This window comes from Thalassophryne amazonica, chromosome 8 (genome assembly GCF_902500255.1).
Source record: "Thalassophryne amazonica chromosome 8, fThaAma1.1, whole genome shotgun sequence".
Classification (NCBI taxonomy): domain Eukaryota; kingdom Metazoa; phylum Chordata; class Actinopteri; order Batrachoidiformes; family Batrachoididae; genus Thalassophryne; species Thalassophryne amazonica.
Window position 1 is genome coordinate 88,706,914 of NC_047110.1, and position 13,311 is coordinate 88,720,224.

A 13,311-nucleotide genomic window follows, 5' to 3' on the forward strand; every position below is an offset into this window, starting at 1 on the left:
GCTACCTCACTTTGTCTTTGGACAAGACACCTGATCTGCATCATTCCAGTGTAACCAGCTCTTAATGGGTACCAGCCATGGTGAAGTGATGGACCGGTGTCCCGTTCAGGGGGATTTGTAGACTCTCATCTGCTTCCTGCCATGACATTTGCATGATATATAAGCACCAGTCCAATGAGCCTTGGGGCCTGTATAGGACTTAGTTCTGCGTGGTAAAAACAAACTCTACTTTTGGGCACCAACATCATCCAAATTGGTCCACGTGGTGGGATTCTGTGTAATTCAATATGCCAGAATGGCAGCCATTGAAAATATGAGTGGCCTGAGGGCTTTTTCAAAAGAGTAATACAACCCCAATTCCAATGAAGTTGGGACGTTTTGTGATATGTAAATAAAAACAGAATCCAATGATTTGCAAATTGTCTTCAACCCATATTCAAATGAATACACCACAAAGACAAAATATTTAATGTTCAAACTGATAAACTGTATTGTTTTTGTGCAAATATTTGCTCATTTTGAAATGGATGTATCTATTAGGAGTATTTATTTATTTATTCAATGCCAAATTTGATGTTTGGTGCCACCATCTGAAAGATTATTTCAGTTACCTGCTGCACTACGTTCACACAAAAGGGCTGCGTGAAGGGGGGGGATAAGCCCAACAAAACAACAATCAACAACAAAGTTAGAAATTTTACATCAAAAGTGCAAATTATCTGCTACACACAAATATTTCAGGAATGGAAAAGGCATCTCAGACATATAGAAGACGTGCTGGTAATCATGCAGACATGTGCTTGTGTATGTGCAGTACTGACTGTGTGTTTATACTAAAGATTAACCTCCACTGTGAGGACAACATACAGTTAGAACAAATGGAAACAGTCGTCCTACTACGATCACTGTTATAAGGCCGAAATGAAAGTGAGTGACTTTTTCAGACATCTTGAAGGCACACAGAGAGCGAGGCATCCCAAACGTACCTGCACGGGTACACAGCATTACGTCACAATCAACAAGGTCCAAATGAGCAACAAACTCGTCAATTTTCTATATGTGTTTCCCACCAGGCCGCAACTGAAACTTTGCCATCTGCAACTACAAAATGAATACTGCTTTTGTATCTGATCTCAGACCCAGTCCTGCAACGAGCGCTTGCAGTGCACCAAGACCCTCGGCGTCTCTTTATTCTGCAGTGTCCGAAGGATGGCGTAAATCAGAACGAGGATGCACAGGATCAGCACCAGCGGGACTGTCACCACGATCAGGGTCATGACTTTTGATTCATTTTCAGCCACCGTCACAACTACGTTCACCTCTTTGTCTTTGTCCTCCTCGTCTCCTGTGCTGTCTGGCTTCGAGGTTTGCTTGTCCTCAGCGTCTCCGTCCATGTCTGGCTCTCCTTGCGTGTCTCCGTCTCTGTCTTCAGGGTGCACGGGTTTGTCTGTTGGTTCCTCTCTGTCCTGATCCGGCTCAGGGACCCCCACACAGCCCATGAAGTCCTTGAGGATGGAGCGAGGGTAGCCTTTGTCCGCCGCTATCCGGCGGTTGTCAAACCTCCAATAATTGGTGCCTTTGTAGAAATATGTATAATCTGCATGACAAGACAACATTTTTTTTAAACTTGTGTTACCTTTTTAAATGTCATACACTATCACAAAAAAGACAGTAAAGAGTTTTTTTTTTTTTTGTAATTCTTTTGTTTTAGTGCATCTTTGCTACAGTTGTGGACGCAACTTTATATACATTTAGTCTAAAAAATTTCAAACTCCTCAGCACATATTCCAATTTGTCAAACAATATCCATGTTAAGTCAGTTAGAAAATGTACTTTATTACTAAATAAAGTTTTTATAATCATTGCTAGAAGATTTATTTCAGTTTTCTTTCCACCGTGTCAGATTTTCTTTAGGTCAGCAGTTTCGACAGACCAAGATAAATTCCTCTTTAAACAGCACGGATGTTTCCAGAAGATTCCAAAAAGTGATGGAATTACTTGTAAAAGCTTCTGAATGACTAATTGCCATAATTAGGGTTTAATTGCAGAACCTTCGGCTGTATTTAAGGGACTAAATGAAAAACCAGGGCTTCTTTGCTTTAATGAGCAAGGAAAAAAAGACAATTCCAAAGGACAATTTTAGATCTTCAATAAGTCAGTTTCCTTCCTATGAGCTATACCAAAAGGATTTATAGCTGTACAATCGTATGTACTAATATGTAGGAAGCTGACATCTTTGAGGAAGGGATGCCAAAATTACCACCCAGGAAAAACCAAACTGGGCCGCAGGGTGGCTTAGTGGTTAGCACTGTTGGCTCACAGCAAGAAGGTCGTGGGATTGCTTCCCCCCTGGGCTTTTCTGTGTGGAGTTTGCATGTTCTGCCTGTGTTTGTGTGGGTTCCCTCTGGGTGTTCTGGCTTCCTCCCCTTCCAAAAACATGCAGGTTAGATGGATTGTAAACTTTAAATTGACTGTAGGTGTGAATGAGTATGTGTGGTCCTGCGATAGACTGGTGTCCTGTCTGGACTGCACCCCGCCTTTCGCCTTGTGACGGCTGGGATAGGCTCCATCACCCCTGTGGAGTAACCAAACTGCTGCCCGAAAGGGATCACATCTAAGTTATTGACGAAGGAAGCTGGAGGCATCAAATACAAATATGACACTGTCCACTTATAAGAGAGCACTCCTGTTGTGTGGGCCGCTGAAGAGGAGGTACTGCTGGCCCACCACCACCAGAGGGTACCCTGCCTGGAGTGCGGGCTCCAGGCACCAGAGGGCGCTGCCGCCTCACAGGAGCAGCCGGGGTGACAGCTGTCACTTATCACCTAGGACAGCTGTCACCACTCATCTGATCTTCAGTGGTATATCAGCAAGACGACATCTCCACCTCTTTGCCGAGATATCGCTCTACCAAGGAGGTAAAGTTCTCAGCTGACTGTGTTGTCTTCCTGACAGGAATACCTGTTGCTTGTGTGTGTTGGACAGCAGATATTCTGTTTCTTTTTTTCCGACGAGAGGTGGAGGTGGTTTTCCCACCATACGTGTTGCTGGGTGCAAACGCACCCACATCTAACTGTTTCTGTTCCTCGCCAGCAGTACCAGATCCGACAAGCGGAGGCAGTGGCCACCTGGGAGTTCGGGACTTGGCGGCTCCAGTATTCCCGGGGTTCGGTGGCGGAGGAAATCGTGTGGTTCCGGTTCTGCTTTGGACAGACGTCTCTTGTCTTCGAGCCTGCCCACGTGACACATTTTGTGAATTGACTACTTGTCTACAATTGTAATTCGCCGTGTTTGTTGTGCTTATTCACAACAGTAAAGTGTTGTTATTTGACTTCCTCCATTGTCCGTTCATTTGCGCCCCCTGTTGTGGGTCCGTGTTCCTACACTTTCACAACAACTCCACCACCATGACCAACAGGTCTGCTGAACATGGCAGACGCTGTTATTTTAAAATTGGCAAAACAAAACAAAAACCTAGACAAAATTTTGTCAATGGTCACTAGGGCAAAAGCCAAGCATTTCTTAATGTCATTTGTGGATTCACTAACATCTTTTAAACTTTCACTCTTACAGATCACCTCTGAACACAAATCAATCCTGCCACTTTTCTCCACCCACTCTATCCTGCCTGTGCTCTCCTTCACCTCTCTACTACCCTCTCTATTATTTTAAACAGTGACCCACCACCTCTACTTGCGTGTCACTGTTCCACCATACTCCTGCTCATTCATGACATGTACTCCATGTTGTGCTGAATGACTTTCATAGTCTTTCTCTCCAGAGCATACCTCCACCTTCCTAGGCTCAACTTCAAACATAATATTCCATTAAGACTGCTGTTTGATATCCTCTATTGACTTGTCCATCACCACTGCAAACAAGAAATGATCCCAGAGCTAATGCTTGATGCAATCCCCCTCCACTTTGAAACAATTCCTCATGCCTAACATACACTTCACCGCTATCTCTCTCCATCCTCATTCATATCCTGCACCATCCTCACATACTTCTCTGCCACTCACAACGTCCTCATACAAAATCACAACTCTTCACTTGGTGCCCTGTCATAAGATTTCTCTAAATCGACAACAAATGCACAATGCAGTTTTCAACACTCTCAAAGCAAACATAGTATCTGTAGAGTTCTTTCTTTGCATGAAACCATACTGCTGCTTACAGAGCCTCACCTGTTTTCTAAGCTTAGTTTGCACTACTCTTTCCCATACATTTTGGTTTTCTTGACCCTGAGAAAAAAGTGTATTTAGCCAATGGAATTAAGATCCTCGGTTAGAAGTGGAGATATTAAAAAAAAAAAAAACTCCCATGTGAAGGTGCCATTTTTACAAATTCAAGATGGACGCCGTGGTGACTTCCAGGAAAATGGAATCACCCATTTTCTGATTGGCAATTTAGTTTTACTAATTTCCACAAAATTCCAATGAAATTACATAACGAACCTGACTATAAATAATTTACAGTTTTAACTGCAGTTTTCTCCCTTTAAAATTAGGGCAGGTATGAAGTCTTGTTTTTTTTATTTATCTTTCTGATTTACTTCTTGAACAGAGAGGCCCAGGCTCAGCCCAGGAGATCTTTCCTTTTCATCCTCCATAAAAAGTGATTTTGGCAAAGAAAAAAACCCTCAACTACACTGATAATGAGATAATTAATAAGATGTGCGTATTCAAATGTTGCAAAATAAGTACAAAAAGCAGCACATGCGCTGTTGTCAGAGTGAGCAACTCTGCATTGAAATTAGAATACTGTGGGAGGAGTTGAAATGTGATTGGTGCATTCAGAGCAGCACTGCCACAAATCTCATTTCCAACGGAACGAGTGCAGGCCAAGCCTCAAACCAGAACGCTCATTCCTCCGTACTCTTCTCTTTCTCCATCACCTCCTTACCCATCTATCTCTCTCTCCTGCTGCAGTTGTACTAGTCACATGGTCCTAGTCCTCTAATCTTCTACATTTTTTGCCTCCAACACTTACTGCTGTTATTCTGTTGTAAGTTGTTTCTGTGATGGTTTATGAATCTTTACTCTAAAAGGTGACGACTGATTTTAGGCAATTTACCGCTGTCATCACTGAGGAAGGCTCCTTTGGGTGAGGGAGGGATGTTGCCCCATCTGCTGATTTGTTTGGGGAAGTCTGGGTCTGTAGTCCTGGTCTCTTCGTTGTATCGCCAGTATCTGCACATACGCAAGCAGAACACCAACAAGTAGGAATACTCACACAGTGTAGTACTGTAGTGTTGTAGTGCCTTGATATTCGGACTTGGTCTTAAGGCACCTTCAGGCCTATTTGTTCTCCAGGTCTTAACCTTGGCCTTTAACGCTTTGGATATCTCAAGGAAATTCAACGTATTTTCAAGGCATACAGAATTTAAATACTATCTAGGTATCAAAACAATTCAGAATACCACTTTATTCTAATACCACTGTTGTTCTTGAAGTGAGTTTCATAATATATATTTCACATATTTCAATTTGTATTCATTCATTTTCTATACCTGCTTATTCCAAATAAGGGTCATTATGTCTCAGAATAACAAAATTACATTTTTAAATGTATATGGGTCATTACATATAACGACTAAACAAAGTTCATTACACACATGCATTAACACAGCCCTCCTTAACATACATATTATCTATACTTCTCAGAACCAATAAACAATTTGTTATCCCACATATCTTCCTGTTAACTGTTCTTTCCTGGACTAATGTTACTATTTGTTTATTATTGTTATGTCTGAACAATGACCATGTTTACATTTTGTTTGTTTGCTTTTATAATCACTCAATCATTGCAATTTACAATAAAACAATAAAACAACTATTTTTAAATTAGATTTTGCAAGATTCATTTTAAATAATTTTTTTTTCTTTTATTCTTTTAATAAATTACTGAGAGGTATATTAATTGTGTTTTAACAATCTTGTGATAACATAACAATACGATATAATGATATTGAATCATTTTATAAAGTTTAAAACTACCAGAGTAATAGTGATTCAATGTATCAAAAACATCTCAAATTTTGCTCATGATTTTGTCAGATTTCATTGGATTATATTTCATTCCATTAAGATGTCCACCAGTGTTGAAAAGAGTCACCCCACAGTGGTTGCTGTGGATTTGTGCATCTGTACCTGTCTCCTGTGAAGAAGTATGTGTATCCATTGGGCTCCCACCAGATCGCTGTGTCGATTCTGTGTGCCGGAACCCCCTGTCCGTACTCGTGTAAAGGCTGCGGGTATCCCGGCAACACGTCAGCCTCTCTGAACACCCAGAATCTGTCATCTGGACCCAGAGAAAGGCCGCAGACCATGAGGAGGAAAACAGAAAGGAGGAGACTATTCTTCACCATTCTAACAAGGAGATCCTCCCTGCCAACCCCGTGTGAGAGGGTTAACAAGAACACACCGAGCATCTCCCCGCCATGACATTCAAGTCATTGGCTTCATGTTGTTTGATCAATTTAGGTGATATTCACTGAAGCATGTCTTTTGTGTATATGGAAATGAAAACAACCAGCTGTGTTGCTGATCTAATCGTGGATCACAGCCTGCCGGTCCTTAAGCCCCTTTTACACCAGGTCTGCTTCGAGTTGCTTCCTGTGGCGTCATGACGACGCAGGAATGTCTGCGTCAGGTGCACGCAGCAGGGGGCAGAGAGGAGGTGAGGACGCAGCCTGCAGGTTCTCTGCACAGAGAAGTCAGAGTGCACAGTTTGGCTGCAGACAGACTCTGCACTCTGACTTCTTTTCTAGTTTATATTTGTTCTTGTGCAGAGCTGCAGGTCTGCGTTCTGAGTTCTGTTATAGTTTATCTTTTTTCCTCTGACTGTGAGCTGCGCGCGTGTGAACAAACCATCCGTGTGTAAATGTGGCGATGTCTGGAGTTATACTTGATGTGGACATGTCCTGTCTCTGGCAATTAGTCTGTGAGCAGGACTTGTGTCCTTTTTTGTCCTTTATTTAACACAATTTATGAGAGAGTTGGAGCGAAGAGCGAGGAACTGCAGCTTTTAATTGTTCACATGTGCGTGCGCAAACGAATCATCCATGAGTGGACTGGAGATGTCCGGACGTTTTACTGGATGTGGACATGTCCTGTCTCTGGCAATCAGTCTGTGAGCAGGACTTTTATGGACTTTATTTAAACCATAGAAGGAGAGAGACACATTTGTGAGAGAATTTAAGAGCGCGTCGCTGCAGCAGCTGTCAGGTTGCAATCAGCAGTTTTTCTGTGCTCTTTTTGAGCGTGTAGTTTTACTGCATTGTGTACACGGTATAAAAACAATCCTGCATGATTTATACTTCAGGAACAATAGAACACAGCAGGAATCATAAATTGGTGTCAGGTAACGTTGTATTGTGAGGGTGTGGCTTCCAATCACGTTGAGTGCTGTCGCGTTGCCCTGACTTGCGCTGAAACCATTTAATTTCTGCGTCGAGCACAGGACGCAGAAAAAAATTACACGTTTAATTATTGCGTCCGATTTGCTTCGTCCTTTGCGTCCCTCGTGCTGTTGTGGCATTGAACTACATCGTCTCGGCATTGGGTTGCTTCCAAGTGGCGTCATCATGACGCCGCACAACGCAACTTAAAGTGGGCCCGGTGTGAAAGGGGCTTTAGAGCAGTTTGGTGAAACCTGATTATGACCAAATCCAAACTGGATGCACTCGTTTGACATTTCCAATTCAAATTTGGTGAAAATCCCTTATTTTTTTCAAGTTATAAAGGACAGAAGAATGTGTGATACACACACACACACACACACTGACGGAGTGCAATTCTACAGCCTGCAGGGATTAATAAGGCAGAGAGTCAGTGATATTCTGAGGATTCATCTTCAACGGCTGAGGTACAACCTGCTGGCAGGATGTTAATTTTCCAGGATTCCTTATGTGGAACTTTAACGCATTTCCAGCCACTTTCCAGCTCCACTGCCAGAGAGTCATCACTAATCTGTGCTCATGGATGTAAACACAATTGCACTTTTGCCATTTTGATCTGCAGTTTTGTTTCACAGTGAGCATTTTTTGCACGTTTTTGGCAGCGGTGGAAAACCCCGGCTTCGGCGAGTAAAAGTTGGGCCGTGTGTGGTTTCTACCTGTCTGCCTCCAACAGGTGATTTCACTCATTAACTCGTCTAGCTGCCTGAAGAGCAGAACTAATTAGAATTGGCTGGTTTAGTGGCAGGAAGGAACAAATATGAGGCAGGACTTGAACTCAGTGAAGCCCAGTGACGCAGACCAAACGGTCCCCCTAAAAATCAGTCCACCCTGCCTTCACTACGCATGCGCCATTTCTGTGCATCAACTGTGATTCACCGATTATCACCAGTGCACTCCAGTCATCATCTATCTCAGAGACAGATATCTGAAGCTTTTGTTCAACAATAATTTCCACATAAATTCAGCGTTATTTCGTAATAAAAGATGGCAGACCAATCAGAGCGCAGCAGCTGCACAGCAGACATCTGACGTGCAGTTGGGCCTACGTCATTTTAGTGCATCAGTAGCGAAATGAGGCGATTATCGCGATTATCGCCTCATTTCTGCTTAAAACTGACTTTAGAATGATTTAAGAGGTTTTACTTTATCATCTGATGGTTGATAATCACATTATTCCCTTTGACTGCTTTGGGTGAAGAGAGTCAGACTCAAAGAGTCCCAAATGACGCATATGCAATGAAGGCAGGCGGACCAACTTTTAGGGGGGACCGTTCGGTCTGCCACACCGGGTTACTCCCCTCTGGTGTTTGGTTTGAGATGCAGACATTTATACTTCAAAGTCCAGATGACTTGCTTAATCAAATATCATCATCATTTGGAATGTTAATGAGATTTAGGCCCCATAAAAAAACAAAACAAAAAAAAAACATTAGTTTATCATTCCCCGCCCGCATGCCAAAATCGACCCGCATCATTTTTCTTGTATCTTTTATTTTGGTGAATTTCATTGACGGCGGTACAGCTGCTGCAAGAACTGGCACGTCCACTAGGTGGCGAGTACACTTTGGCCAAAGACTGTCATTGACAACCACATAGTCAGTTGCTCTGTGTCACTCACACACAGTACACGTGTTTATCACGCTACTAGTGTGCAGCACACTGACTGAATTCAACATGAAAACAAGATTTATTTTAAAAACAGCTGATATTTTCAGTTCCTCACTTGGTATGCAGGTGCTGTACGTGTCGTTTTTGAGGTTTGAACTGACGTTGTAGGTACCTGTTTCAAAGGAAACAATAAAATAAAATCTGCCCTCCTGCATCACTTTGTCTCTGATGTCAAGGATGATAAAATAATGTTTTGTTTTTTTAAATGGGGCCTTACATGATTAAAGGTGAAAAAAGTGAAGTACAGCAGCTGTTCAAACCTGGATATGAGCTACAGCTTCTCTGTGTCTGTCTGTCTGTTGGTGTCTGTCTCTCTGATTTCCTGTCTCTCTCTGTCCATCTGTGTGTGTGCGTGTGTTTCTGTCTCTTTATCTCTGTGTCGGTCTCCCCCTCTGTATCTGTCTGTCTGTCTCTCTGTCTGTCTGTCTCTCTGTCTTTTTATTTCTCTATTTGCTTGTCTCACTGTCTGTCTAACTCGCTCTGTCTTTATCTATTTGTCTGTCTCGCTCTGAGTCCTGTCTCTCTCACTCTCTGTGTTTCTGTCTTAGTCTCTGTCTTTTTATCCATCTGTCTCACTCTCCCTGTCTGTCTGTCTCACTATCTGTGTCTGTCTGACTCTGTCGTGCTCTGTCTTCTGTGTTTCTCTCTGTCCGTCTTTCTGTCTATCTCACGCTCTGCTGGTTTTCTGTCTCACTTCTGTGTCTGCCTCTCTCACTCTGTGTCTGTCTGTGTCGCTCTTTGTATCTCTGTCTGTCTGTCTCTCTCACTCTGTGTCTGTCTGTCTCTCTCACGGGACTCAGCTGGCGTGGACGTGTACTGGGCCAGCAGCAGCTGCTGCGCTCCACAGCGTTCGTTCCAGACGCCTAAAGCGATCACATATACATCACCTCAGCGGTGCACTTATCGAAACACACAAAGACGCACACTCTAAACACTCTCTGCACATGCAGTTGCATTTTCCGAATGTTTAAGAAGCAGAAATGTTGGCTTAAAGGACTTATTTTCTTTTTCAAATCAAGAACACCTGCATTGGCGGCTCCAGTTTTTTTCTTCCTTGGTGGTGGAAATGATTATTTAGCAGTGGGCCGACAGGGTTTGCAGGAAAAGTGTGAATGTGAATTTTTAAATTAAATTTCAGCATGTTGTTAATTCACAACAGATCTTACACCTACCCAAGTTCACCGCCATGTTTTCCTGAGAAGTTGGCATCAGCAAAACGTGAGAAAGAGCCATTAAACTCATGCTGGTTTTAGTTGTTTACATTTTTCTGAAGCTCTTCGGGCCTCCTGGCTGCATCGGCCACTTTGCACTCAAGCTCCGGTCAGCTCAGTGCAGTCTTGGTGCAACTCGGCATCCGCTTTTCATGAAGAGCATGGAAAGCATTAGCCCCAGATGTAAAGACTTGAGTATGGAATTACACCGAATTGTGCCGAGTTTGTCTCAGGTCATCCAGAACCAAGCACAGTTAAGGCCTGCTCCCGTGTCTGGGAGTTCAAAGTGCTTTCAGGAAAAAATTACTTTTCCCAACTTCTGCCCAAAGGTGTGCATGCTTGGGAGGAGTCAGGACCAGAGGTAGCTGCTTGGATTTAATGCACCAATTTCCAGCGCCACATTCAGCTTATTAGAAACTCCAACAAGGACCTCCAATGATTCTGCAGCCATCAAAGTGCCTGTATTAAGTTAGAGCCCTTTCTTAGTGATACTCTGTTACGTACCTTTAAAGAAGACAAATTTTCCATCATGGCGTTCGTAGGCTGCATCAATGTCACTGGGCAGACCGATCCAGAAGACAGATATCGGCATGGGATAGTTATCCAGAACCCGATTCCTCCGCACACGCCAAAACCAGCGACCCTGCACAAGCAAGAACCCAAGATAATGATGATGTCCTTCGTCTTGTTTTCTTTAATCCCTGTTCCCATTGTGCATTATTTATCTCACTTTCTTTTGCAAGGTTCTGCTTTAACCTGAAGGAGGATCCTGTTAGTTTGCAGACTAGGAATGAACTGTAGATTTAAAAGGTCAGGTGTGATTTATGCATTTGTGTTTTTACCTTGAAAACAAACATCTCCCCTCTCAGCACGGTCACACTGTCAAAGTCCCCATCACAGATGTTCGGGGGGTGGTTGTCTGGCTGTTTGGGGGGCCGTGGAGGAGGCGGAACATCTTTTTTCACAAATGGCGTGACAGGTTCAGGCTCAGGCTCCATGTCAACGGGGGTTGTACTCGGAAGGACTGTCGGGGAGGGAACAGAGGGGCTTGGACTCGGGTCTGGCTGAGGTGGAGGATCCGTCTTGCCAGGGGTTGGGTGCGGGAAAGTCGGTGGTGGGTCCGTAGAGGAAGAGGGTGTGGGTTCATATTTAGGAGAAGAAGATCTGGGAGATTCACTGGTGGGTTCTTCATCATGTGAGGGAGCAGATGTGGGAGGAGCATGAGTAAGGAGAGGAGGACCTGGAGAGGAACAGACAGACGTGTGGGTATTAGAACAACAAACCTCTTTGTCTTTGTTTTAACCTGAACTAAACACACACACACACACAAAAATGTAATTTTCCATTCTGTGCAGCAGCTATAAGCTCACTTCATGGACTGCAAGCATGCTGCATTTGGAAAAATCAGCCCTGTTGGTTGCTTAGCGATAGAAACACAGATATGTGCAGATAGTGACAGTTGTGCAACACCCAGCGACAGCTCACAGCCTTGAAGGCATATTAAGTTACGATGACCCAAAGCTAGAGCTAAGAATAGGAAAAGCCCACGTGTCCCACACATTTAGGAGCCAACATGTGGAGAGTTTTTAATATCTCCCATAATTTAAGTTGCATTCTCTTTGAGACAGCAAGATTTCCTTCCTTTTCCTTCACTTTTTTCCCCTTACAGGGTCTTCAGAGTAAAAGCAGCTGTAAGAACATGAATGCACAGCTAAAAATATTCCCATATGGGAATATTATATGGAAAATGTTACCTCAGGGGTGATTTTCCTGTTTAAGAATGAACAATTATTGCTTACCTAGAAGAACTGTCTCTAGGTCTAGAGATCATGCTTCAATGATTATGTATAGTTCAAGAGGATGTTTATCTGATGGTTGGGAAGATTACTATTAATTACCTCCACCAAGGAGGTTATTTTTTCAGTCGCGTTTGTTTGTTTGTTTGTTTGTCTGTCTGTCAGCAGGATAACTCAAAAGGTTTTGAGCAGATTTTGATGAAATTTTGTGGAGTGTTTGGAAATGACAAGAGGAACAAGTGATTAAATTTTAGTGGTGATCCGGATCACGATCCGGATCCCGATGCTTACATGTTAGCATGTCTATGGCATTTTCAATGTTAAAAGTTAGCATTAAGCAGTTGCAGCTGTCATCACGTTCTGGTGCATTTGTTTTCAAATTGTAATATTTCTTAAATTTATTTTTACCTCCGCCAAGGAGGTTGGAAATGACAACAGGAACAAGTGATTAAATTTTAGTGGTGATCCGGATCACGATCCGGATCACGATGCTAACGCGTTAGCATGTCTATGGCATTTTCAATGTTAAAAGTTAGCATTAAGCAGTTGCAGCTGTCATCACATTCAGGTGCATTTGTTTTCAAATTGTAATATTTCTTAAATTTATTTTTGTTTATATATTAATAATCTAATGATTATTATATACAATTTTAGAGAAAGAGACTAAAAGAAATAGATCACTGTGCCAAGGAGGGAATCTCTTTAGGGTCAGTGACCCTGTGGCCTTGTTTAGAGAAGTGTTTCATAAATGTTAAAAATTCATATATTTGCAGTTTAGTTGAATAATAAATTGAATTTTGTCTCTTATTTGTTTTTGTCTATAAGCACATGCAATATCAATATCAGTGTTCAGATGACAGTAGCTTCTGGGAAAGGTGCAATAAACTGTGATGCCAAGCGCTAAGGATACATGCTATCCAGTCACAGCAGATGAAACTTTTTTTACTACTGAGCAAACATCATTGTTAGACTTTTTTAGGTTCAATGATTCCACGGCGTGTAGATGTTATGGCGTCATTGACCCCATGGCCTTGGCGGAGGTTTGCACTCTCTGAGTGCTTCTAGTTCTATAAATGTGAATGCTAGTCTGTTAACAGTGCATTTGTTCCACTACTTATACTTCATAATTTATGCAGAAGGAATTTGAATGACTGGATAGACTTAACAAGAG

The 13,311-nt window shown here is 42.6% G+C and overlaps 1 protein-coding gene across 1 annotated transcript in view; it reads right to left on the bottom strand.

The window, feature by feature from the left end:
• Positions 1-516: 516 nt before the first annotated feature.
• LOC117516058 (matrix metalloproteinase-15-like) overlaps positions 517-13,311 on the bottom strand; it is a 31,016-nt gene continuing 18,221 nt past the window's right edge. The window contains exons 6-10 of the mRNA XM_034176935.1: positions 11,187-11,584; positions 10,849-10,987; positions 6,156-6,306; positions 5,077-5,192; positions 517-1,597 (exon numbers count right to left, since the gene is read on the bottom strand). Coding sequence (XP_034032826.1) covers positions 1,134-1,597; positions 5,077-5,192; positions 6,156-6,306; positions 10,849-10,987; positions 11,187-11,584 — 1,268 coding nt within the window. The 3' untranslated portion in view covers positions 517-1,133. The remainder of the gene's footprint in view (positions 1,598-5,076; positions 5,193-6,155; positions 6,307-10,848; positions 10,988-11,186; positions 11,585-13,311) is intronic.